Consider the following 26621-nt stretch of genomic DNA (forward strand, 5'->3'; position numbering starts at 1 on the left):
TGCTATAAATAAACTCATTTGGAAAAATGAATATGACAGTATATAATATAGCAACCCATATATATATATATGTATTGCTTTTACCATTTATACACATACACAACCCACTATATCATATACATATCATAGTTCGGTCTTTTAAAATAAATCATAATTATGAATCATCACCGAGGGTAGACTCGTCATAGTGAGATTTACTCACCTTATTTTCCTAAGCGTAATTTCCACAATACCGAAAACAAATCCTTCACTTGTTTTGTCGATCACCTAGTTGTATAAAAAGTGGTTAGAAACGTTACGTAAAACCTCAAATGCCGAATCAGTACTATTGTTTACTGTTAAGCAATTTACGGTTTTTACGTAATTACTGTTCACGTATGTGTTGTTTACGTATTACTGTACACAAATGTACTGTTTCAGTAAATACTAATCATTGATTTACTATTTTAGAAAATTATTTTTACAATTACTGTACAGAAATTATTTTTTTACATTTACTATACAGAATTACTTTTACAATTACTGCACAAAAATTATTTTTTATAAAATTTACTGTTTTGAATCACTGTTCACGCGCTGCCGCACGTGGCGGCGCGTGGGGTTCACGCGCCACCCACAGTAGCAGCGCATGTGGCTTGCCCACCGCCGCCCAAAACTCTTTACTTCCTTCTCCTCCTCCCTTCTACGGCCTAATGTCGTCTCCCTGCACCTCTACAACCACCCACGCGCCATCACAGATGGCGACACGCGCGCCTCCTCCTCCAAAACCACAACAAATCCAATAAATTCAACCACAAACATGTAGATCGCACAAAGGGAGTCATTTTCGTACCTAAATCGGGCCCTAAGACTGCCGGGAAGTCGCTGGAGGAGCTCGAATCGCCGACTGTGCTTGGTTTCGTGGTGGACGAAGTGTGGCGCGATTCGAGTCTCAATCCGCTTGCAGGTGGCACCGGGGGGGGGGGGGGGTGAGGAGCGGTGGAGAGGGACTATTGCCGAATGCTTGCGTCGCCGGAGACGAAGCTAGGATGGCGGCGAAACGCAAGAGCTTCGAGTCATCGATCGAGCTTTGATGCGGCGAGTGGCGGCGTGATGCGTCCGAGGGTGGTAGTTGGAGACCGTGCGATGCCTCAGGGACTGGCGGTGAGAGCCATAGAGGCCGGAGTGGTGAGATCGGCGGAGGCGATTTAGAGAGAGAGGGTGGGGTCGAGAGGAGAGAGAGAGAGAGAGAGAGAGGGGTTTTTGTTTTAAGAAACCCTAATTCCCTAAAAACTTCTTTTATACTTTTTCCAAAATCGGAAACTAACTTCCATCGCTAATAACTTTCACATACGACGTCCGATTAGAAAGCGTGATATGTCAACGAGTTTGTATTGACGTGCTCTACAACTTCCATGAATGAAGTTTTCAAAAACGAACGATGAAAATTGAAGTCAACTCTCAAGTCACAAAACATAACATTTTTCCAATTTAAATTTCCGAAGGCTATTCCGTTTCGTTTTGACATCGACGAAAAAAATGAAAAATGCGATTTATTCAATTCTCAAGTTCAATGTAAGTCATTGAATCTTTTACAACGCAAACCCAAAAAAAATCTGGGTATTACATTTAAAGAAGCTCGAGTGAGTACGAAAGAGTGAAGAACCCGAGTCTTTGGCGAAAAATGAGGCGTCTGGCCGAAAGAAGATGGCTAGTGCTCAAGATTTCGTACTCAAAAATATGGTGAAGATCATGGAAGTTTTCCAAACACAAGATTTCGTCTATGGGATCGTTCCGAAGAAGGGGAAGCCGGTGACAGGATCGTCTGATAGCTTACGAGAGTGGTGGAAAGACAAAGTCCGGTTCGACCTGAAGGCTCTGCTTGCAATCTCCAAGTATCTACCAGAAGTGCTTTTGGAACAAGCAGGTTCTAGCGGGTTAGATCGTGACAACTTCATGACCTGCAAGACATGACTCTGGGGTCGCTGCTTTCGCCACTAATGCAACACTGCATACCTCCATAGAGGCGGTTTCCTTTGGAAAAAGGTTTGGCTCCACCATGGTGGCCTAAGGGAAATGAGATATGGTGGGGTGACCAGAGGGTTTCTCGAGAGAATGGACCTCCTCCTTATAGGAAACCTCATGATCTCAAAAAGGCTTGGAAAGTAAGTGCTTTGGCTGCAGTCAGTAAGCATATGGTTCCTAATATGGACAGGGTTAGAAGGCTAGTAAGGCAGTCCAAGTGCTTGTAGTATAGGATGACCGCTACGGAGGCCGCGATTTGGTCGAAAGTGGTTAACCAAGAAGAAGTAATTCTCCAACCTGATCAGTTATCCCGAAATCGCGGGCACCATGATCCTACATGCAAGCGAAAAGAGAAAGTGTGTGTTTGATGACGGCTCTGAATTGGATGCTCCACAAGTCTTTCCAAAAACATCAAACATAAAATGGGGATTAGGCTGTACGAGCTGGGAAAACGGATCCTCCTCAGAAAACAATCAGCAAGCCCCGGTGCCGAACTCTAGATGGTTCGACCCTTCGTTCTCTATTGTTGTTGGCGTGCCAGTACCTTTGAGTTAGGTACAACAGTTGTTTTGTTTGACAATGATCGCGCTCACGTACTGTCTTCCTCTCAGACGATTGCTCCGCAGTTGCTGATAAACTGCTGAAGTTTGAATGACCTATACACAACCGAAGTTGCTAGGTACCTTTCACTCCACCTCAAGTAGATGGCCGATCTTACTTTAGACCACTTGAGTAAAAACAGAGCTTATATTGTGTCGTTAATAGCAGGACTTCCTCGCGAATGGAATTTGCTGACTAGTGCAGACTTTGGGTTTGCTAGAAGCTAGGCTAGCGACTCGATGGACTTGACTCGAATTGCCGAAATTAATCGGACTTGTTGCTACATGGAGCGCGAGGCGTGCATCTGGGTAGCTCCGCTCCGATGGGAGACTTGGTTGCCAAAGCTAATCGGACTTTTGCTCCGTGAGGAGAGTTTGACTATGCGGTTGCGCGATAGTTTGTTTGACGTTGCGTGTGTTATTCTGCGCATTCGACCCTCCTTATATAGAGAACACAAATTGTTCTTTCTTGCGAATCAAGTCCTCAGAACCTCCTAGTTGATTTAGATTCACTTTCCTTAATCAACTCAGATTCTACACGGCAATAGTCCCCTAAATCTATTCTAACACGGCAGATAATCTTGCTTTGTGATATACTTTCCCCAAATATCCGGTCCACAGGCCTAAGTCGTCTAGATAATACCGGAGTATTATTTTAGGCCCAAACATAGGCGTTGTCGATAAGAAATCGAGGGCAGGCCATACTCAAAAGAATGTTTCTGATTCAATGATGCAGGTTGTGACAAGTTCTTCGTATGTTCATTCCCCAATTGATTCAGAATTCGAAAGTGTGGTGGACTGGATTAATATGGAGCTACAAAAGGCCAGTGTAAACGAAGCTGGTGGAGTGGTCCAACTGGTTGTTCAAGTACTTATTGGAATGGTGGTATGGAAATGGAAGATTTAGCTATGGATGCAGCATTTGAGATTCAAAGGGAAAACATGGATTTTGATCAATGCCTGGAGGAAGAAGGGACGTCATCACATATGAATCAAGAATCGACTTCAATCTGGGACTAGGCCGGGATATGATTACAGAGATGCAAATTTATAAGATTAACAAGCAAAATAGGTTGCTCACATGCAATTTCTGTTTGTTGTTGCTATGTATTACAAACTATTTGTACCACGAACATTTACATATGAATTTATGATCTTCACATCTAAATCGATACGCATTGAAAAACTTACTCCACACACTCTATATTATGATGTGGTCTACATTGTAATCTATAAACGTCAGATAAGTATCTCCACTTTCTACCTTAGTCCTTACACGGTAACAAAGCCTCACAGGTTACATAAATGTTGCTAGTTCCCTATTTTGCTCATCTGTTTAATCTTCTTTCACTTCTACAAGAGACCCAGAAAAATGTACGAATCCAAAAAAAGGGTGGGAATCCCTAATGCAATGCACAATACTTTGAGTGAACGATCTGATGTTTCTCTTAAAATTCATAGAAGCTGTGTCTTTGGGGCATGCAGGCATCCAATTCGAATCTGGGAGCAGCACACGAATAACCCTTTCTGAATCTGTTGCTTTTGCTTTTAATTAGGTTCACTTCAACTGAAAACACAGCACACACAGGTCTGTGATCGGAGAATCTCGATTCGCCCCGAATATATGACAACTGTTCAAAACCGTCACCTCGCCATAGTATCCTATCACACCTGTAAACTTATATTGTTAAAAAAAAACCTAATAATCAAAATCTTCTGCGTAGAACAAGGGGTACGTTAAGAACACTCGTATTTAAGGAGAAGGAAATATACCATGCAGGGGTTCTTCGTTTCTTCTTGGACTTGGCAGTTTCCCCTGCGTAAGAGTCTGAATTATGGGAATACTTGTAAGTAGGGGCAAAGTAGATTTGCCCCTCATGAAATCCATTAAACACTCTCCCAGCTTCTCTCTCTATATTCAGCTGTATTCATAAAACAATCCAGATCATGTAAGTGAATCATATTTAAATTTTATTTTCCCTATTTAAATCAACAAGTAATACTAATTTGTAATTTTGAAATTGTGTACCACACGACCACATGCATGCATGCATCATATACTATATCAAGACTACTATAGGCTAGAATATTTTGTATAATCAAACTGAACTCAATCATCTAGCAAAAATAATGTGGTGCATTTATTAAGAGGACCAACCTGATCTTTCTCTAGAAGTGCATCCCATTCATTGTCCTCCAACAGAACCCTAGTTTCTTCGTAGCTCAAAGCCACCCGATAATTCAAATCTCCAAGCCATATTACACGACTGCAACAGTTCCATTAATCAGAAGAAATCATTCGAGTCATTAGTAACAAATTAATTGCAATAGTTCTTCCATACTCATACTTTTAATACTTGGTTATGTTGGTATCATTTTGAATCAGTAAATTGTTACTTTTAATGATCATCAACGATCTTTGTATTGTCAACACATCAAACTGTAGATATTTTGAGCATTTAATACGTTGCTAATTAATTGAACTATGAGAGTGAATAATAAAAATAGTGGAAAGTAACTCAAAACATAAAACATACTCATGGTCGACTATTTTTTCGCAAGGAAGACGATTTGGATTTTTGCAAATCGTGGGAAATTGTGTGGCTTTCAGGATCTCCACCACATCGGCATTCCTCTTCAGCTCATCGCCTTCCTTCTCGCCGGAAGCCAAGTGACTGCATACAAAACAAAAGGTTGTTTGGTGCAACGTCATGCTTATTGATATGCATCCCTGCAAAATTAATCAAGTCACTAGCTATTATGTTGTGGACTAACCAACTAAGTATTTCTGATACCAATTATACTACTCATATTAGAAAGGACCCACCTGTCCGTGTTAGGTATACGAGATACACTATATATCATCAGTACGTAAACGTATAAGATGAAATGTTTTTAAGTTTATCACTAACCTTATTTCCAAGGCAACCCATTATTCCTCTTCCTACAGTAGAGACTCTAAGATGGCCAACGTGTTGCACCAACTCTTTTCGAACCCAAACTGATACGAAAATCCCTACCATCTTCTTGCTTGTGATGAGAGAATAACTCATCTCGCTTGGGGAAGTCGGTGATTGTAACCCTGCAGTTGCAAGAAATTCATCTACCCTACCATCACAAGAACCATATGAGGAGTCTACTGGACTGACTGGATCACTGAGTTTCCTTAGCCGCCGTCTTTCGTTAGATGGAAATTGCAACGGGCAGTTGCAAGACTTCAGAATTCTACTATCTGCCTTGAAACTTTTGCTGATAACTTTGAGGGAAGGCTTCTGAAAGAAGTTGAGACTACCGGGGGACTTGGATTCCTTGTTATGTGAGGACTTAGTGGAACCATGACCCGAAGAATCGGAAGAACAACATGTGTTGGGGCAACTATTCTGGGGTTTATTTAGGGCTTGGCTGATAAGGGTTAGCCATTTTGCAGCTGGTTCGTTGTCCTCGATCACTAAAACGTTTCCAGCACTTAAAGGTACAATCTCCTGAAACCTAATGAAGAAATTTTCAGTGTTAAAGAACATTTGTAATATCGAAAACCAAAATTAATTGATAACAATGTACTGAATAATATATTAATATAGCGAACTTGGTATATGAAAAGTGAATTATTCTAGGTAAACCAAGAATCATACCCTAACACATAGATGTCCGAAGAGCCTTCAACCTGCAAGAAATCTTCAAGGTTGAGGCCATTGTTGGGAGACTTTCCTCCCACATTCCATGTGGCCACGAATATCCTGCACCCGAATTAACGCCCGTCTGATGTTAAATCGAATAGAAGCAATTTCACACAATGTATGTATACTTTCTATTATGACAAAAATCGTTACCTGAATTCTTTAGTCTCAGTTGACGGCAACATAGAGTGTTGTTCAAAGTTCGATAGGTTTAGGCTTTGAATCCCCGGACTTGTTTGTCTTTCTGCGAGTAGAGAAGAAAAGGGCACCATTATACTTAAGAGTCGATGTTGTTTCTCTAGTCAAGCAAAGCCTAACTCCCAATGGTCAATCAAGCAAGAAATTTTCAAGCTCCAATTAATGTCTATCCCTTAAATACAAATATATTGACTATAATCAGAACACATCACCAGTATTAGGTAAGCTACCAAAATTATTATTCATGAAGGATAAGGGAAATTCCCTCCATTATGGTAAGTGGCATATCTCCATCATTCATATCCAATCCAAAATAACTTACAAATCGATATCCTTAAGTACATAAAAACAATTTCCGTAACATGGTATGTTTCTAAAATCTCTTTATTTAATTTTCCTAGGGAAATTCAGATACCTGAAAAACTCTTTCTCATCTTTGGGGCTGCCTCAATGAAAGCTTTTTTCCTTTCTGCGATCTTTTTCTCCAACTCTGTCAAGGAAACAAAAATTCTAAGCTTTTCCCAAAAACTATATTTACCAAAGAAACAAAAATTCTACTGAAAAGAGGGAGAGAAGACAGACAAAATGGGAGAGAGATTTACCATTTTCACCATCTCCCTCTGATTCTGAGCTTTCACGCCCTGTTCGCTTTGAACCAAAAAGTCTAGGCATGATAGACTTCACCCAAAAAATATATCGGAAAAAATTAATCAATCATATGTCTGAAGAAATAGTTTTAAAAAACCAAAATAATCATGATTAATACCATACCTTCTTTTTCTTTTCGTTCTTGACGGAGCTATCAGGTGTGGTGGGGGTAGCGGTATCAGGGGTGGTGGCGTTGGTGCTAATGACGGCATCGGGGACTTTGGTCATATCGAAGTTGTCATCTCCACCACGGGAAGACATTCATTCATTGATAGTCTATAATAAAAAATAGGTCACACACACTTTCAGTGAACGTAATTAGAAAATGGGAGTTATTCTTTTTTTGTCCTTTTTTTTTTCTTCTGGATTTGGTGAAGCAACGATCTGTAATTTTCTGTATTTAGATTTTGCTGATCTTGCTTGATGTGATCAATGATTTCCCGTTTCTTCCTGTTGGTGTGTTTTCTGTTTGGAAAGATGAGATTTTGGCGCCAAGACTTTCGGAGAAGTAAAGAGGAGAACCATCAAGTTATTGAAGTTAACATGCAATTATTAATATCATTTTTAATTGAGCTATTTCAGGAGAATTTACTATTATACTATTATGAGTGTCTTAGTTTCATTAGGTTTTCTGTTAGAGATAGATTTACATTTCTGTAATAGATTAGGACTCCGAATCCCACGAGATTGTAGTTATGTAATACCTATATATAAGCCTCATATCATTCAATAAAAACACATTTATTATCCGAATTACTCTCGTTTTTATCATACTACATCACATAATCACACACTTCACCCTAAAATCCTAAACTTTTAGAGCCCTAGAAAAACCAATACAATCCCAATTTTTCTTATTTTCTTCGCCGACCGCCCTTGTTCTCCGGCCACTTTTTTTGTTGACGCTCCACGTCGGCAACACCCTTGAAGGCTCCTTAGCTTCCGACCGCACCTCCGGCAATCCCCTGCAGTCCCTACTGACCTTGCAACCCCTGTCCTAGCAACTCCGCAGGGCCTCTTACGCATTCGCCCCGCAAAATCAATTTTTTGCCCCGCAAGACCCCTATATCAAAGCATTTAAAATTTCTCCTCCGTTATATTCATGCAAGCAACGCGAAAATTCAAAACCAACATTTTCGCTCAAGAGAAACTACTCTCGCTTTCTCTAATCTTCCAAAGGTAACTTTTAATTAACGTTCCCTCTTTTGAACGTATAGATATATTATATCGAGTAATATTCGCCTTACTTCAATCTCTCGCCGTTCTTATACCGCAGATGAGGCCAAACGAGAGAACTCGCCACTCTTCTCTTTGGTTGATGTTTTTCGTGTGACAATCCTCGGGGAGTCACGATTGTTTTGATTTTTGAAAGGGAAGTTAATCGATTTCATGTGGTCGCCTGAGTGCATCACTGCTTTGGGTGCGATCGTGAGTATCGTCGTTTGCATTGATTTTTCTTGTGACCATATACGTCACCCCTTCTAATTCTTGTTATACTTGAATCTAATTGATTCAATATTTATTTTGTAGATGCCTTCGTCATCGCGACTGGAATTTAACCTTCTTGATCTTAAAGGCAAAGAATATCACCACTGAGTTTCCGACATGAAACTCGCTTTTGAGAGCCGAGGGATTGAAGGCATGTTTTCCGACCCTCCTGCTATTTTCCCACCACTGACCAAGACTTAAGCTCTCATCTTTATGAGATGTCACATCCATGCAACTCTCAAGAGGCAATACTTGAATGTAAAAGATCCTAAAGAACTATGGGACAAACTTCGCTTGCTGTATAACAACATTCATGATAAGCTTATTCCTGAATTGACCGTTAAATGGGATAACATCTATCTATTCAACTATAAGAGAGTGGATGACATCAATCATGATATGATATGCCTGCAATCTGTCCTTGGCACCGTTGGTGTCATCAATACCAACCTAGATCTTCTCTATAAGACATTGGACACGTTTCTAATCAGCAATGAGGTTCAAGCTTATACGTACCACACATGTAGAGGAAGGAAAGATCCAGACTTTCGCTAACATAATGGCGCTCTTGGCAAAGAAAGAGAGGAACTCTGAGATCCTCCTCAACAACAACAATAGACCTATTGGCACTAAGAAGATTGCTACGTTACAATCTAACTATGCAAAAGCTCCTAGACAAAAGAATCAAGCGAGAAATACTTCATACCAGCAACAAAGTAACAATTCTCGTTGTGGAAGGAAACATGGCCATTCTCGGCCCAAGTTCAATACTTGGACCCGTGATGGTGGCGGCGCCGCACCCTCCAGGGGAGCCCATCTAATGTGTTTATATTATCCTATGTTTATATGCATCATATGCTTTGTTTATATGTTTAGTTCTATAATTTATAATTGATTTATGTTATTTTAGTGTGTTTATAGGTTTGTGTCAAAAAGAGAAGAAAATAAGCTAAAATGAGCTATTAAGATTTAATAGACATTATATTCTTCATTGTCAGAATATGCATGTGCAGAACATCTAATTTTGCCGACGTCTTGAGCGAGTTCTATATCGAATCAGATCATGAGCCATATATCATTGGAAAGATGCGAATGTCTATTTTATGTAAGATTGTACGGATCTTGATTTTGATACTCTGAGAGGAAGTTATGATCATTTGAGTGAGAGAAGTCAGAGCTGAAACATGCTCGGGTTCACTAGCATTCATGGAGAACTCAAGTTGTGTTGCCAAGTTCATTCAATTCCAATACATCAAAATCAATGATTTAGATGAAGATGAAAATATTACATGGATTCCTACTTTTATAAAAGATATTTTAAGGTTTTCCCATTGCATATCAAGATAGGAGTTTTGATTCCAAGTCTTACAAGGAAACTGAAGTAAAAAATGAACAAGAATCTTCCCTATATAAGGGAGCATGAATTTCATATGAGGGGAAGGGGGGGTCACTAGAGTATAATGTAGACGCCAAAGGAGCAGAGACCATCCATCCATCTTCACCATTCTATTCTTTTATGTTTTTGTTATGTTTTTCTTAATCGTAGTTTGTTAAACTTTTTTCTAGGGTTAGTATGATGCTCTATTATGATTGTTTATGTAGTTTGATGTTTTATTAATGGATTTATAGTTTCTTTATGATGAATTCTTAGTCACTATTTGAATTGATGCTTTATGTTTAAATTCTTTGATTGATCACTTTAAGGCTTTGCATATAGTAATTACAAGATGAATTTGAGGCGTACTGGCAATATAATTTAACTTAGCTTCTTGTGATTAAGAGTTGTGAATTATATTATTGTCGTATCTTAAGTAATGGTTTGCATGATTCTCTTGTTTTCTAGAACATAATGAGTCATTCATGTCAAATTTATGTCGTACCTAGATAGACTGCATGCTAGGATATATGACATATGTCGTACCTGGAGAGTATCATACACTTAAGGACAATTGTGGTCTAAGTGCCATACCTGGACTTAGATACAAGAATTATCTTCTAGAGATACAAAAGAATCCATTAGTTGCATTGATACATAAATATGATTGTTAGTGGTTGATTTTGATACCCTAGGTTATATCTTGTTTGTTATTTTATAATTTTTTATTTGAAAACCTAAAATCTATGTTCTTAGATTAGATAAATTAAGTTAGGATGAAATCGATTCTCAATCCCTAGTTGGAACGACCTCGTACTTGCACACTATACTTTTGACGATTCGTGCGCTTGCGAGTTTTAATTAAAATTTCACAACACCGTCCTCGTTTGAAACCTCAAGGAGGCCATGTGCCTCCTCATGCCTCCAATTCTGGTAATGGAAAGTCTTCATGCTTCAAATGTAGCTCCTTCAAGCACTTTAATCACGATTGTCGAGCTAGCAATAAGATGATCAAGACATACTTCGCCTATAAGAAGTTTCTACAACCTGAATCAAACCATGTAGATGAAGAACCCGAGATCGAGACTCTCAACATCTCCATGAAGCCCGAGCCCCTAGCTTCTAAGGCTAAAACTCTGACTCCTATAATGGATACTTCATACTTTGACTAGTCACATTTAGCTTATTCTAGCTTTAAGATTTCAAGTTTTGTTTTGGCCAACCACCATTGTTATGTTCATTGACCTTGTAATAGTATTTTGATTTTGGAATTAGAAGTTCATTTGTGATGTATTAAAGATTGATATTCGATAAAATTTCTTGCTTTCTTGTTTACAAGTCGATCTCTTGAGAATTTTATTTACCTTACACTTAGCATGATGGTCAACGTATATAACTCATGTGGTTTTTAAATTGGACGTTTTTGAGTTACATTGGACCCCAATAGCACCACATGGTGAATCTAGAACTTCAAATTAATTACGAAGCTCGGAATGTCAAAATTGACGTCATTTTGGTCTCTGCCGTATCTGGCCACTGTTCTGGCGTTTTGCCGACGTTTCCACCTGTTTTGGCCGCTTTCTGGCCCCTTGCCGACATTTCCGGTGCCACCACTCGATTCTTGATGGTGTCCCTCGTTGGACCTGCAGCTCTGGCCTCCATACCAGCCAAGTCCGCCTCCTGCCGGGGGGTTTCCGATGAGTTTTCGTCATTTTCTCATCATTTTTCCGACATATTTCCAGCAGTTTTGTTACCGCATTTTCTCTGTCCAAATGTCACCCAGTTTTGAGTTATTTTGACATGATTTTTCGGTTAATTTTCCAGTTTTCTCCATGTTTGTTATCTACACTCACCAACACTATTTACATGTGTTTTTACAGAGTATGATTGTTTTTATCACCCTATTTCACTGTTTGGTATTTCACTACTTCAATATCATGCTTTACCAACTCTTTAGTAGAAGAATATAGTACTATTGTCATGTGATACATTCGATGAGATTACACTTTGTTCTGATCCCATTTCTTACAATATCCTATGGCATATTGTTTAGAATTGTTCTCGTCGCTAACTCTCTTAATTTTAATTTTATAGATGTCCTGCGGCGAAAATGAGTGTCTTGCTTATTGCAGAACCACCTACACTGTTGTACGACACAGACAGTTGTTCACGGATCTAGTGTTTTCAACTTTTTCGATGACTACAATGATTGGCTCCAAATTCATCATTCAAGAAAGACACACCGCTTCTTTCATGTTGTCTGATGGTACGACTCTCACTGTCGTTGACACTTTTATGCGCTGAAATCTCCCCGCACCTTGCTGAGTTTTAAAGTCATACGTGCCAATAGTTTTCACCTCAATACTTATGTTGAGAATTGAGAGGAATATCTTTGTCTTACCTCCGAGAAAGCAGGTCAGCGCCGCATCTGAAAGAAGATGAAAAGTCTCGGGAATGGTTTGTATCTTACTTCCATTCGGATCTTTGAATCATATGCAGTTGCACACAACTTTTCTGATTTAGACTCTTATATGCTTTGGTATGCCCATCTCAGGCACCCTGGACGTGATATGATGATTAGAATTCTTAAGAATTCACACGGTCATCCATTTTTTAAGTCTCGGAAGCGATGGAGGATCACCTCACCCGTGCGCCACACGGTGAAGCATTGTCAATCCGTGCCCTGTACGGTGAGGCTGAGTCTGCCCCTCTCGGCAGCTCCAGGGCAGTATTACCACTGGCGGCAGAGGCGGCCCCTCTTTCTATTGCCTCCATGGCAATCTCTAATGCCCATTGCTAAGGCTTCAACCGAAAACATTAAATTCGTACAACGTATTCAAGGTGACATTTGTGGACCTATTCAATTGGAGTGCAGACCTTTTAGATATTTTATGGTATTGGTTGATGCATCGACGCGTTGGTCACACGTTGCTTTGTTATCCAAAAGGAATGCTGTATTTGCTAAGTTATTAGCTGAGATCATCAAATTTAGGACTCACCACCCTGATCATCATATCAAATCCAATCGCTTGGATAATGCTGGAGAATTCACCTCTAAAACTTTTGATGATTACTGCATGTCTATTTGGATCGAAGTTGAACATCTTGTTCCTCATGTTCATTCACATAACGGTCTAGCAGAAGCTATCATCAAGCGTATTCATCTTGTTGCTCGGGCTATAGTTGTGGGTACTAACCTGCCGGTCTCATCGTGGGGATATGCAGCGTTGTATGCATCAACACTTATTTGTTTCCAACTAGTGGCAACCCAAGCATTTAGTGCGTACCAGATGGTTACTGGTTACGAACCCAATATTTCACAGTTAGATATATCTGGTTGTGCCATCTATGTGCCTATTACGCTCCACTGTGTACTAAGATTGGTCATCTGAGACGATTATGTATCTATATTGGTTAGAATTCCCCAATTATTGTCCGCTACTTAGAACCAACTATCGGAGATCTCTTTATTGCAAGATTTGCAGATTGTCACTTTGATGAGACACACTTCCCGTCGTTAGGGGGAGATGAGAATGTTATCATTCCAAATGAACGTCAGAAATTAATGTGGTGTGTCTCCACTATGTCTCATTATGATTTCCGCACTGCTCGAAGTGAGTTAGAAGTGCAACGCATTATTGACCTCTAGAAAGTCGCGGATTCGATGCCCGACGACTTTGTAGATATTGCTAAAGTGACGAGATCAAACATACCCGTTGCAAATGTACTGGCATGGTTGGATGTCCCGAAATACTGGCGTGGAAGACAAGCTCTTGGACCAAGCAATGTTGACACCACCCTTGACAATGGGACGGAGGCCGGCAACGGCACCACCGAGAGGGACCGACATAGAGCTGCTTTGGCCTCGGCTCCTCAGAGGAAAAGGGGGAAACTGAAAAACTCTAGGGATTCAAAGCCTAGAAAGAAGCGAATGACCAAGGCACAACGCGTCATCAACGATGAATCTCCATTGTATGAGGTTGTCTCTTATTACAACTATGTCCATGAATCAACTCAAGTGTTACCGTGAGACTTTATAGAACCTTGTTTGATGCCAGAGAACAACGAAATATCAGTGAACTACATAAGTGAGCAATCGGTCCGAAACCAAGCCATTACATGCATTGATGACATTTTCGCTTATTCTGTCGCACATGAGATCATATGTGAAGAAGACGTGGAACCTCGCTCTGTAGCTTTATCTGAACGCAGAGCAGATTGGCTGAAGTGGAAGGAAGCAATCCAGACAGAACTTGACTCATTGAAGAAGAGATAAGTCTTCGGAAATGTTGAATTGACTCCAAGAGATGTCAAACCTGTTGGACATAAATGGGTCTTCGTTCGTAAGCGTAATGAGATGACATTGACTATGAGGAGACTTATTCTCTTGTTATGAACATTATTACCTTCAGTTAACTCATTAGTCTGGTAGTGTCTGAAAGACTAAACATGTAGCTTATGAATGTGGTCACATCTCATCTCTATGAGGATCTTAACGCAAAGATATTCATGAAAGCTCCAGAAGGACTACCTTTACCTCTATCAAGTGCTTCCAGACCATATAGTACTCATGTAGTCAGATTACTTCGTTCGTTGTATGGGTTGAAGCAATCTGGAAGAATGTGGTACAATCGGTTGCATCAATACTTGGTGAGAAAGGGTTATAAGAATGATGAATTATGCCCATGCATGTTCATATGAAAGACTAATTCCGGATTCTTCATCATTTCGGTTTACGTTGATGATATGAATATAATTGGTACTCTTGATGAGAAGAGACCGTGTCTCATTTGAAGTCAGAATTTGAGATAAAGGACCTAGGGAGGACGAAATTTTGTCTCGACCTTGAACTTGTGCATAAGGCCAACAACATCCTTGTCCATCAATTGAATTACATGTAGAAAATGCTTCGACGTTTTAATATGGATCTATGCAGTCCATTGTCTACTCTCATGGTCGTTCGGAGTCTAGATATCAAGAATGATCCATTCCGTCCTAAAGAGGATGATGAAGAGGTTCTTGGTCCTGAAGTTTCATACCTTAGTGCAATTGGGGCACTATTGTATCTTGCTCAATGCACTAGACCGGACGTATCTTTCGCAATGAACTTATTAGCTAGATTTAGCTCTGTACCTACGCTACATCATTGTAATGGTATCAAGCACTTGTTTCGATACTTGAAAGGTTCCCTTAACATGAAATTGTTCTACCCCTATTGCAGAGAGAACACCGCCACAGTACCTCCTCACATCACCGCCATCACCGACCTTGGCCTTGCCGCCGTACGCCGCATCGAGGCCACCGGCCGTCACTGCGTGGAGACCGTGCATGATGCCACCGAGCAGGCGCGGTCCTATCCTACTCATTTTTCCTGTGCAGAGACTTGAAACAACGTATTAGTTTGTTATGCTGATGTAGGGTACCTCTTTTACCCTCACAAAGCTCATTCTCAAACCGGTTATGTGTTTATTATTGGGAATACGGCGATATATTGGAGATCCACTAAGCAATCATTTGTTGCTACTTCTTCGAATCACGCGGAGATCATTGCTCTCCATGAAGCAGTTAAAAAAGGTATTTGGCTACGATCACTTGTTCGTCATATTTGTGATTCTTGTTGATTAGTCTCTACAACTGATCAACCTACGTGCATTTATGAAGATAATGCTGCTTGCATAGAGCAGACTAAGTAAGGTTTCATCAAGGGAGACAACACCGACCATATCTCGCCCAAGTTCTTCTACAATGTTCAACATCAAAATTTCTTGAATGTTCAGATTAATCGAGTGAGTTCAGAATCCAATATTGTAGATTTGTTCACTAAGTCTTTGCCTAAATATACTTTTGTGAAACATGTGAAGAACATCGGCATGTGTCGTTTATCAGAACTGTAGAGTTTGGTAGAATTCAGGGAAAGTCTACATCACATGTTAAGATCATTAGTAGTTGGTGCGTTGTGTCTTTTTTTCCTTCGTTCAAGCTTTTGTTTTACTCAAGAGGTTTTTATTTTGCTTGACAAAGTTTTTACTGAGGCAACATTGTGTGTCATGCAACCTAGGCATGCGACACAAGGGGGAGTGTTACGGGAGAATCACTATTCAACTCTTGTGTATGTTTTAATCTAATTAGGTTTCTTGTTAGAGATAGATTTACATCTCTATAATAAATTAAGACTCTGAATCCTACGAGATTGTAGTTATGTAATATCTATATATAGACTTACATATGATTTAATAAAGACAGTTATTATCCAAATTACTCTCGTTTTTATCATACTAGGGGCAGATGAACGTTAAAATGAGGACCATACACGTATGATGGTGCGTATTTTTTTTTCGCAATTTATCTTTCCAAATTAGTGTTTTGGACATTTCAAAATCAGAAATGTCCCCTCCAGCTCCAGTATAGTATTCTCATACAGAGTTTCATGTACAATACGAAATATATATGTTGTATCGGAATCGACTCATGCATCTTTAATTGCGCTCTCTTTTATAATTTGATTTATAAGATATTGATGTGATTATTGTACGTCAATTCGCATTTGGAGTTCGATCTTGTGGTTGTGGAAGTGATCGATTATCGATATAATTGATAACAGTGCAGATATATCCCTGGCTGTGCATAATCTTGAGGTAAAGCTTCAATAAGGCTAGCGATCGATATTGTAATCACAGATTACACTTCGAAACTTTGATTCAATAATTCTACTACCATCAACAGAAAAAATTATTTAAATCAGAAGCTTGAAGAATCTAATGCTTGGTGCAATCAGCTGGCTTGAAGGACACAGTACTTTCCTCAAGGTCATAACCCACCAGGAAGTTCATTTGAGCCAGGTTTCCCAAGATGGCCACATCATCAGACCGAATCATCGTAAAGCAGATCATATCATCTTCCACCCTAGCAAATGTGTTCAAAGCGTTCAACTTCACATCAGCACCACTAAAATGTAGTGTGATAACGGGAACATCGATGTCATGATCACTCTTGCTTCTGAAACAAAGACTCAGAACCCCATTCGGGTCACTAACATGCTCTGCATTAATCGCCTCTTTCAAAGCCGAGACGACATCGTCATAGAACCCAGGTGGTAGCAAGGTCAGCGTCGTCCCGGAGTCGATGATAATGTTACCCTTATTGGCAGCAACGCCCTTATTAGAGGATTGGCTGCTCTTGTAGGATAGCCTCTTTTTACCGACGCTAATTGCCTCAAGTGTAAGGTAATAGAATGTGTCGGGTTGCTTGGAAACCAGAGAAGTTGAGACGGCACCGTTGCCTGAGACTATTCCGTCAGTACCAAAACTTATCTTGCTTGAAACGGAGGATCTAGCTGACGTGGGAACCAAGCAATATGAAAATTTCCCTCCGTTTAGTTGAGAAATGAAAGAAAGAGGGCCACCGCCAAGACCGATTAAGCCGGAGCCGGACTCATCAAATGTGCCACCGTTTTCATGTCCACAACCGAATATGATTTTTGGAAGGGAAACAGGACGACCGTTAGCCGAGCCAAATGTGAAGGTTTCCTGAGCTAGACTCCCTCGAGTGAACGAACGATCTCCATAACGATAACTGTACACACAAGCGTCACCACGGTCCGCACCTACAAATGAAGCAGGTGAAATCAGAAAACGGTTGATCAGTATATAACTCTATACAAATCTCAGTGAATACTATTTTTAAAATATGATGTTGGGTCCACCATCACTTCCAGACTCACCCAGAATTATCGATACACTACCACTCTAAGAAATTTTTCTTTACTTTCATGAAAAACCCTTAATGGCCACCTAATTATTTTGAGAAGCCAAATACTCATGTTCAATTGTCAAAGCATTTGGCCAAAGCAACTGCTCTACAAGTAGCAATTAAGGATCACTCCCTTATCGTAAAATTTAGTCATTGTTGAACTCTTAAGTTAAACATCTCCTTATCCAACAATAACTGACATGATGCATGGAGAGAACTGAGCCAAACCAAGTCTCCAACACTAAACACCACTTGTACTTGGAAGAAGTATTCGGTCCTCAACCGCTCCTTTACCAAAGTGAGAAAGTCCTCGTTACGAAAGATTTATTAAAACACCACTAAGCTAAAGTCATCTCATTCCTTACATTCAATATAATTACTTCACCGCCACTGCGTCTCATTTGGATCAGTGGTATAACTACGATCCAATTCTCAACACCAGACAAATGATTAATTTCATCAAAGATCCGCGTTCTCAATTAAATGCTCGTCTAGCAAATAATTAAATCATGGCGCCATAAATGAAATTTCCCCAACACCTTAGATTTCTTGGTCAACCAAGAACGATGAGTAACATCAATTGTCTATGGCCCAACCAAAACAAGTTGAAACGCAACGACGACATAATGTGAATCTCAACTCAATAATTGCATCACCTCTTTAAGGATGTATCACACACCCTACCACTCCATTACCAATAATCTTAGAGATGCTTGTCACGAAAATTTTCGTTAAACCACCTCCAACATATGGTCTTCACATCCCTTACCTTGAAAATAATACTTCAACCTCATTAGGTCTCAACTTAGATTAGTTTCATAACTAAAATCCAATGCTCAGGATTGGAACACTCAATATCCCTTAATGCAGGATCAACGCTCTCCATCAAGACTTCTTGATAGGTCTCTAGCCCGATGGAAATCTATCTACTCAAACCAGTTAGCATTCTTGTAATTTCTTCACCCTGAATTGATGGTAACTAGATCTAATATCAATCTTAGAGAATACCGTATCCCTTCTAAGATGATTGAACAATTCATCAATCCTAGGCAAAAGATATCTATTCTTGATGGTCATCTTATTCAATTCCTTATAGTCCACACACAACCGCAGGGAACCATCTTTCTTTTTCACGAACAACATCAGTGCACCCCAAGGTGAGACATTAGGTCTAATGAACCCTTGGTCTAATAGCCCATCTATATTCACTTTCCACTCTTTAAGCTTGTTCTGCCCCATCCTATAAGGCGCCTTCAACACAGGTGCTATACCAGGTACAACATCAATATATAAATGGACAACTCTCCGAGGAGGTAAACTCGGTATCTCCTGAAACATCTCACTATACTCGGATACCACCACACTATCTGTGATAGCTACTTCCTGATCCACAGACTCCACATGTGCCAAGACAGGAGCTCTCGTGGCATTATCCGACTTGAGGCAACGATAACGAAAAACTGGCTCCCCGGGACTATGGAAAAACACTACCATGACTAAGCAATCGATCAAAGCATGATGTGGCCTCAACCAATCAATTCTTATGATCACATCATAGGTGTGGTCCAGAATCACTATCAAGGAAGCATGGAATTCTCTACCCCTAATCACAATAGGGCAAGCCTTGCAGATTGTCTCAAACTCAAGAGACTCCAAGGAGTGAAGTGACACATAAAGATCTTCTAAGAGATGTGGGAATCAACCCTAACACCTCTACTACCGAACTAGCAATAAAAAGTGTGATGCTCCCGTATCAAACAGTACTCTAGCAAGGTAGTCAAAATTATATACGGTACTTTCCACTCTTGTGTCCCGCTATTAACCAAGATACTTAGAGGGAAGATGAATCATCAAAGTATTATCACAATACTTCTATTTAGAGGACCAAACCTTAAGGTGTGGCTCCTAACACTCTTGCGTACCCAGTGACATATCAATACCGAAGAGCATGTGATGGAAATCTGCTGCAGTCGGGCCATCGCTCCTGGATGATATTGATAAATCGCCAAATACGCAACTTACGCTCTGATACCAACTGTCACGACCCCGAATTTCGAATGATAAAAATTTAAAATTTGAAGCCATGAAAACTCACTAGTTTCCTCACTCGTTTCGTCGATCACCTAATAGCATGATAAAATGCTTAGAAAATTATACGTAAAATATCATGTGACAATTTCAGTACAGCTAAATGTTGTTCATAGAACACTGTTCACAGGACGATGTTCACGTTTTACTAACCACTGTTCCAATGTACTGTTTTACTAAAACATTCTTCACATTTTACTATTTACAGAGTATTGTTCATGAATAATGTTCACAGTACTGTTCATGCGGCGCCACTGTTCGCCGACCGCCACCAATGACCACCGAATTTCACCACTACAATCTAAATGAAATTCCTAACAACTTCCTAGTTCACCACAAAATCTAATTCTGAACCTAAACACTTCAATTTAACAAGAACCGAAAAGCCCCAATTTAAAAACTAAGGATTTATTTTCTTCGATTTTCCTAGCACACAACGATTGAGGTTAAATATTTTGGACGATTTGTAGTATGCAATGAGACATTCAAAATCAAACAAGAATCGTACCGATTGGTTGCCGGAGGAGGGAGATCCGACAAGTTGAAGTTCGACGAAATATACTTTTTCGGGAGAACTTCCGGGTTTCACCGCTCCTAAACGGCGGCGAGATGGCGGGTGGCGCTGCCACTAATCGATAGGGGACGCAACGACCTTTTCAAACGTGACCGGTGTACCGCTCTATGGTGGCTGGACGGCGGAGATCCGACGGCCCAAAGTCAGCCACTCGAAGAGGGAAAAATCTGGGATTTCCGGGTATGAAAAGTACCCATGAACAATACCCGATCCGAAATTTCTGATTTTTCTCCATTTTTTCTCTTTAATTCCCCTATTTATACTATTTTCTAAAAATGTCCAAATACCTTTTGATTCGTAATTTCTTTATACGAACTCCGATTTAGGCATGCCACGTGTCCACGAATTCGTATCGACGAGCTCTATGACTTTCATGTAAGAAGTTTTCCAAGAAACCCAATGAGTCAAAAGTCAACTCTTAGACTCGTCAAATTGAACGTTTCCGAACAATTAATATTTAGAACCCTTTCGTTTTCATCATCGTCTAATAAAATTGGACAATGACTAACTTAATAATATCCGGGAACTCATTAGAAATTAGATATGAATTTTCGGGGTATTACATCAATAAAAAGTACAAGAGAGAGCCAGAGGCACATTATATTCTTACACCACAATATAAAGTCACTAGCCTTGGCATGACAAGAAAATTAGTCTGATTATTAGCAGGCATATCAGTGCCCTGGCATTTCTTAAGCCCATAGGGTTGCGATTCCCCCGAGCTACTTCATAGAATTATTGATTAAATATCTGAGCCAAGCCAGAGTCGCATGGAGCTCAGCTCAACCAGGCTTATGAGAGCTGGCTAGGCAAATGCCGTGAAGTTTTATTTGCTGCCACAGGTGGAAGGGATGATTTACACAGAATATAGCACAAAACCATTCTAAATTTTCTCACGGGGACTACCAAAGCATAGTAAGGAAGATAGCTACTCCCTAAAGCATTTACTTTTTTCAATTCACCAAGTATAGGGGTGGGCATAAAAAACGGAAATCTCTATCCCGTCCCGATCTTGTCCCGAAATTCATAGGGACGGGACGGAGGTCTAAAAATGTTCGTCCCGTCCTGATCTCGTCCCGCTTCATAATAGTGGGATGAGACGTGGGACGAATAATTTCTATCCCGTTTCGTCCCGTCCCGTCCCACCTTTAATGAAAACTTTAAAATTCTTATATATTTGTATCAAAATGAAACTAATTTATGTTCTTAATAACTCCAAAATTATATCAACTCAAATAATAATAGTAAATTATAATATTTTGAACATAATATGCATTTTTTTATTAAAATTTCATTATTGAATGTTACTTTGTTATGAAAAAAAAATAAAAATATAGGTTTTTATTTAACTTGATAAGAAGGTGGGATTTGTCCCGTCCCGATCCCGTCCCGTCCCAACCGGGATTAATCCCGAGTGGGATGCATTTTTAAAAACCCTCGTCCCGTCCCGATTCAAAAGAGTAAGACGGGACGTGGGATGAGCCCCGTCTCGTCCCATCCCGTCCCGTACCCACCCCTAACCAAGTATGTATTCAGATAAATCTGAAACCACAGCTAGTGAAAATATTGAAGGCCCAAAGTTTGTGCATTTCAACAACGGTGTTGTAGAGAGCCCATACCTCAGTATAAGCATAAACACCAGCTTGTGTGGGTCCAACTGGACTCCCCCTCATAAATTTCTTCTCCTTATAGATATAAAGAGGTGGTAGCCCAGTTGGCAACTCCAAACTAACAACCTGTTTCCGATGAAGTACTAAGAGTTAGTGGTGGCTATTATGAAGTACTAATCAGCTAATGAGGAGTTTTTTTAGAGAATATAGGCTGTTACCTCTTGAGAAGTTAGTCTCTCAAGATACATTATTATAGACCTTAATGAATTCCCATGGGCAGCAACCATCACATGCTTTCCAGATTGTAGTTGTGGTTGGATCTGCAATGAAATTTCTTCTCGTTAAGTGCTTACACATAAGACATCACAGGCACTCAGCGCCTCATAGACATTTCATGTACATGTCCGATAGTAAACCATATTAGTTCAACACATTGTTGTACGTAGAGCCCTCAAAATGGGATGATGCCGGAAAGGATTTTTATCCAAACATTGATTGGCCGTGTATTAGCATTATTTTAATTACATGGTCTTTAAAATAAGCTACAGCTCTATGGGAACACATTTCCAAGCTCTCACCATTGGGAGGAGGACTACTGTAACTCCTACGCCACTCATGCACTTGCTCTGTTCCATATATTTCAGCTGTCTCTAACTTGTTGAGAACCCTGCAATTCACCATACCTGCAGAAGAGAACAGCCAGAATACTTGATCAAATTTGTTCAATGTAAAAAATGATGTGCAAGGAAAATAACAAATTACATTCTTTCATTCAATTGCCAAGCATTTATAACTGGAATTGATTGTTGTTCTGTATCTCCGCTGTAAATTTCACTCCATGCCTTTGCCTGCCGATTCTTGCTGTATATAATGATTGAACCTGAAACCATAATTGGGATGACATAAATAACTTCCCTTCATGGTACATTAGAAATTGAGTAACAGACTAACTGATTGTGTGTGTTTGTTAAGCAATCGCATTTGTCAGAGTGAGTAGGTATCTCTGTTAGAATCTAGAAAATTATCACTAATTCATAGTCAGCTGGTTTAACATCTTTCTCTTAGCTCTCATTTTGCTACACAATAAAATTATTGAATAGGAGTTTAATTAAAGTCAAATGGACCAAGCTGTTTGACCCTAAACACACAATATCAAGACTTTCGAGCTGCCCATAATGGTTTAAGCAGCTAAAGTGTATGTTTTCTATTTAAATCTATGGTGGACAAACTATAAAGAGAATAACCAACGAGCTCAGCAACCAGTCACCATTGCTGGGGATGTTCATAGAGTGCTTGTTTGTAACTGACAGCATATAGCAACAGAGAACAATGTCTAGTAGTGGTTCATACAAGCATAGTAAGAACATTTAGGCACACATCACCAATGATCATAACCAAAGGTCTGAGATCGATAAATGTATATGATTAGATAGTAAAAGTCCGATATCGTCAATAACTTCATACTTAGTGTTGAAATCCATTTCAACTCCTTTAAATATACTTTCTGACCTCTAAAACAACTGTCTGCAATGTTAGATGTATAAACCTGATAGGTCAGTGGAAAGGCCAGGGAACCACCAAACTTGATGTTGTCTATGAATCAAATTAGAAAGGACTATGAACAATATGCTTCAGGTAGCTGTCAAGGCATATTAAGGGATAGGGATAAATTGAAGTCATAAACCTTGCCATAAAATTGATATTCCGGTTATTATCATATCATGATGCTTACTTTCCTCTGCAAGTAAAACAATTATCCACTGGAAACTATCTATTACAACTTAATTAGAATATTCAAGAATCAATATGTTGCAATTACAAGCTTATAATTTAGCAAAGATACATTCTTGCAGTGGTGTTGGGTCATGGTAAGCATGGCTGTCATCTGTGCACGAAGCAGGGAAGATGTATAAACCACATCTACAGGGATGTTGCTAATTCTCTTACCACCTCTCTTTGTTTAAGGCACATCAACACAGCCAGTGAACAAGTTCTTCTCATTCCACATAGATTCACCATGACGTATTAATATCAAAGCACTCTAAACTACAAAGAAGAGTATGGGAAGTACAATCAAGAGAAAGTACCAAAATATCACAAGTATATTTGTGTTAAAACAAAATGAAAACGTTCTGATGTCTTAAAAAATCAATGATAGGTACCATGGGAGCTGGATGTACTTGGATAAGTAGTTTGAGCCTGAGAAGATGATGCACTAACTGCACACTGTTGACCTTGTCTATAGCTACAATATCCTTTCCTAACCAAAGCACCATCGACCGCAAGACTCTTGGAGGTAAATCTGAAAGACGAATGCCCACATCTGCTAGCAGAACCAGCATCACTAACAGAACCATGGAGCTTAATGATCCCAAAAGGGTGGTGAAAAGCCTTGGCAAGCATTCTGTTAAGTAATTCAAAAAACCATTCAAATCACAATTAAAAACCTAAACTGAGAAGCAACACAAGCCAAATAGACATTCACTGATACATGAGACAGCACAGCAAAAACAAACTGTGTTTTCTTAAAATCCACATAGTCATACAATAGTCCAAACTCACATTACATTACCTCAAGACCTTTCTTCCCAAAGAACCCTTCTTTATTACTAAACCAACCCATAAGTAAGCCAAGTTAACAAATTTAAAGCCAAGTTTTCTACTTTACCAACCATGGATTCTTAAACTTAACCACACCACACAACCCAGTTAACTGAACTGAAGATAGAAGCGAGCAACATATATCTTTTGATCCCAATTGTCAGAAATGCGGTTCACAGAGACAAAGTTGATACGAGAATAAAAGAAGCCAAAGAGAAACAACAAGGGATCAATCTTGGACAAAAAGTAGAAAAAGAAAGAGCAAGAACTCACATGAATACTTAGGGAGTTGAGTTTGATCTTCAAGAGGGTGGAGAGAGAGAGAATGAAATGGTGGGAATGAGAGAGAGAGAGAGGTGGTGGGCAAACACTGAGTGACTGAGAGAGAGGTGGCGGAGTTTCCTTTTTTGTCAATATTTCCTTCGGCTTTAACCACGGCTAAAATTCCCGGAGTCTTGTGTGCACGGCTGTGAAGGTACACGGCCATGTGCGCAGCACAGATCATGACTAGAGGAATAAGAAAGGCTTTTGCCTCTAGTTAACGTCCAGATTCAAAGAAAAAGAAAACTTCAAACCCCATTGGTTCCTCTAGAGAACTTAAGCAATTTGGTTTCTATATGCTTGCTGATATGAGGGAACTTCAGCTATCTCAAACAAGACCCAATCCTCCTCTCTAAACAATTAATAGCGAAAGCACTCATAAGATTCCACTTCCTACAGGTTTATCACTGGCATATGATGCGCGGTGCGCCCCCTAGGTTAGAGATCGAAGGGTATTGAGGACTAGTATAATAGATATTAATCCAAGCACACAGAACTAACAACCATTAACCGTGAGAGCATGCTCTTCAAAAATCAAATTCCAAGTTTATATATTTGTTGTAAGTCATTAACACTTTGTACCATATGCTACAAATTGAAATCTCTACCACACATATCTATAAAACCCAGAAAAATATCGAACATGGATGAGGGCAGGTGATGCCAGAGAGAGTTTGTGCTTGTGCCGCCCTACAAACCCATTACCTTGATTTATTAAAAGAAATCCTGTTATTCACCTTCTTCTTTAAGTCTCTCGGAATCACGCTTCTACTTTCACAATCTAGACCCGAAAACCCCAAGCACCTCTCGACCGAAACTTATTCTCTCCACGGCTGTGGAGGGTCACGGCAGGGGATTAGTGCCGTGGCGGTCACTAATTGGTTCAGTAAATTTGTTTTCCTTATGTGGCCGTTATCCCTGCGCGTGGGGATCGACAGTCGAATTGGGACATTTTGAATCTCTGCCTGTCCTCTCAAGCACTCCCCTCCAGTGTCGCTGCAGCCTCACCACCATCACCGACGACAACATCCCCGGCCCAGCTCCGCCTCAATATCCCAATTCCCAATTCTCCTTCTTCCAATCCATATCTCCTAATAATAAGCCCCCACCAGAAGAATACGATCCTTCACTATTGCTTCAATTCCTAAATCAAGCAACCATAACTCCATTAAATCTATAGATTAGTCAACCAAACACAGGTATACGGCATAAAGAAATCACAATGAAATAATAGATTATACATACCCATTCAAGCAAAGAATCTCATTCCCAAATCACAGTTCCAATTTTATCCACAAAATCAAGAATCAGAGGATTACCCATAGGAGAAGGACTTCTAAACCTCGCCGAGCTAATTGAAGTCGACGACGGCGACATGGTGGTGGTGAAGAACACAGAGGAAGGTTGGGTTAGTTTCCAAATCAATGAAATCGAAGGCTTCGTTGACTAGGGTATGAAGATACTAACGAAAGGAAATCAGAGAAGCATGTCGGAGCCCAAGTATTGCCGGAAATCCTCTGATTGTTAACACTGCCTCAGAATCAAATTGGGGTAAACACGGCTCAAATCTCACATGCAAGATATGGGTATTGAAGACGAGAAGGAAAGGAAGAAGATGGCGGTGGTCCGCCGGTTATATTTTTCCGGACGGTGGTGCGGCGTGCCGAATAAGCTCTGAGCGGTCTGTGT

The 26621-nt window shown here is 39.9% G+C and overlaps 3 protein-coding genes and 1 pseudogene across 6 annotated transcripts; 1 reads left to right on the forward strand and 3 right to left on the reverse strand.

Annotated features, from left to right (window-relative positions):
• Nucleotides 1–1666: 1666 nt before the first annotated feature.
• On the forward strand, nucleotides 1667–3690 carry LOC126802005 (putative ETHYLENE INSENSITIVE 3-like 4 protein). Its single transcript, XM_050529522.1, is given in 4 exon segments — nucleotides 1667–1927; nucleotides 1930–2343; nucleotides 3263–3463; nucleotides 3466–3690. Coding segments are annotated over 4 exon segments (1014 nt in total). The 5' UTR covers nucleotides 1667–1686; the 3' UTR covers nucleotides 3624–3690.
• A 361-nt stretch (nucleotides 3691–4051) lies between these two features.
• Nucleotides 4052–7387, reverse strand: LOC126786066 (type I inositol polyphosphate 5-phosphatase 5). 4 transcript variants are annotated; one of them, XM_050511775.1, is made up of 10 exons: nucleotides 7250–7387; nucleotides 7026–7156; nucleotides 6894–6988; nucleotides 6434–6524; nucleotides 6236–6340; nucleotides 5516–6092; nucleotides 5141–5334; nucleotides 4762–4870; nucleotides 4377–4525; nucleotides 4052–4274 (listed from the first exon to the last, which is right to left on the reverse strand). In XM_050511775.1, exons 1-10 carry the CDS (start codon nucleotides 7385–7387, stop codon nucleotides 4052–4054), a joined length of 1812 nt encoding a protein of 603 aa, XP_050367732.1. The 4 variants fall into 4 exon arrangements, with proteins under 4 accessions (XP_050367732.1, XP_050367756.1, XP_050367748.1 ...); XM_050511799.1 differs by having other exon boundaries at nucleotides 6894–6968; nucleotides 7081–7156; nucleotides 7250–7300; XM_050511791.1 differs by having other exon boundaries at nucleotides 6894–6966; nucleotides 7061–7156; nucleotides 7250–7300.
• A 9326-nt stretch (nucleotides 7388–16713) lies between these two features.
• Nucleotides 16714–19232, reverse strand: LOC126802016 (aspartic proteinase CDR1-like). The gene is made up of 3 exons (XM_050529535.1): nucleotides 18747–19232; nucleotides 18675–18702; nucleotides 16714–17592 (listed from the first exon to the last, which is right to left on the reverse strand). The coding sequence occupies exons 1-3, from the start codon at nucleotides 19230–19232 to the stop codon at nucleotides 16745–16747; spliced, it is 1362 nt and encodes a 453-aa protein (XP_050385492.1). The 3' UTR covers nucleotides 16714–16744.
• Nucleotides 19233–20973: 1741 nt separating this feature from the next.
• Nucleotides 20974–26621, reverse strand: LOC126787656 (2,3-bisphosphoglycerate-dependent phosphoglycerate mutase 1-like; annotated as a pseudogene).

This window comes from Argentina anserina, chromosome 1 (genome assembly GCF_933775445.1).
Source record: "Argentina anserina chromosome 1, drPotAnse1.1, whole genome shotgun sequence".
In the NCBI taxonomy this organism is placed as follows: domain Eukaryota; kingdom Viridiplantae; phylum Streptophyta; class Magnoliopsida; order Rosales; family Rosaceae; genus Argentina; species Argentina anserina.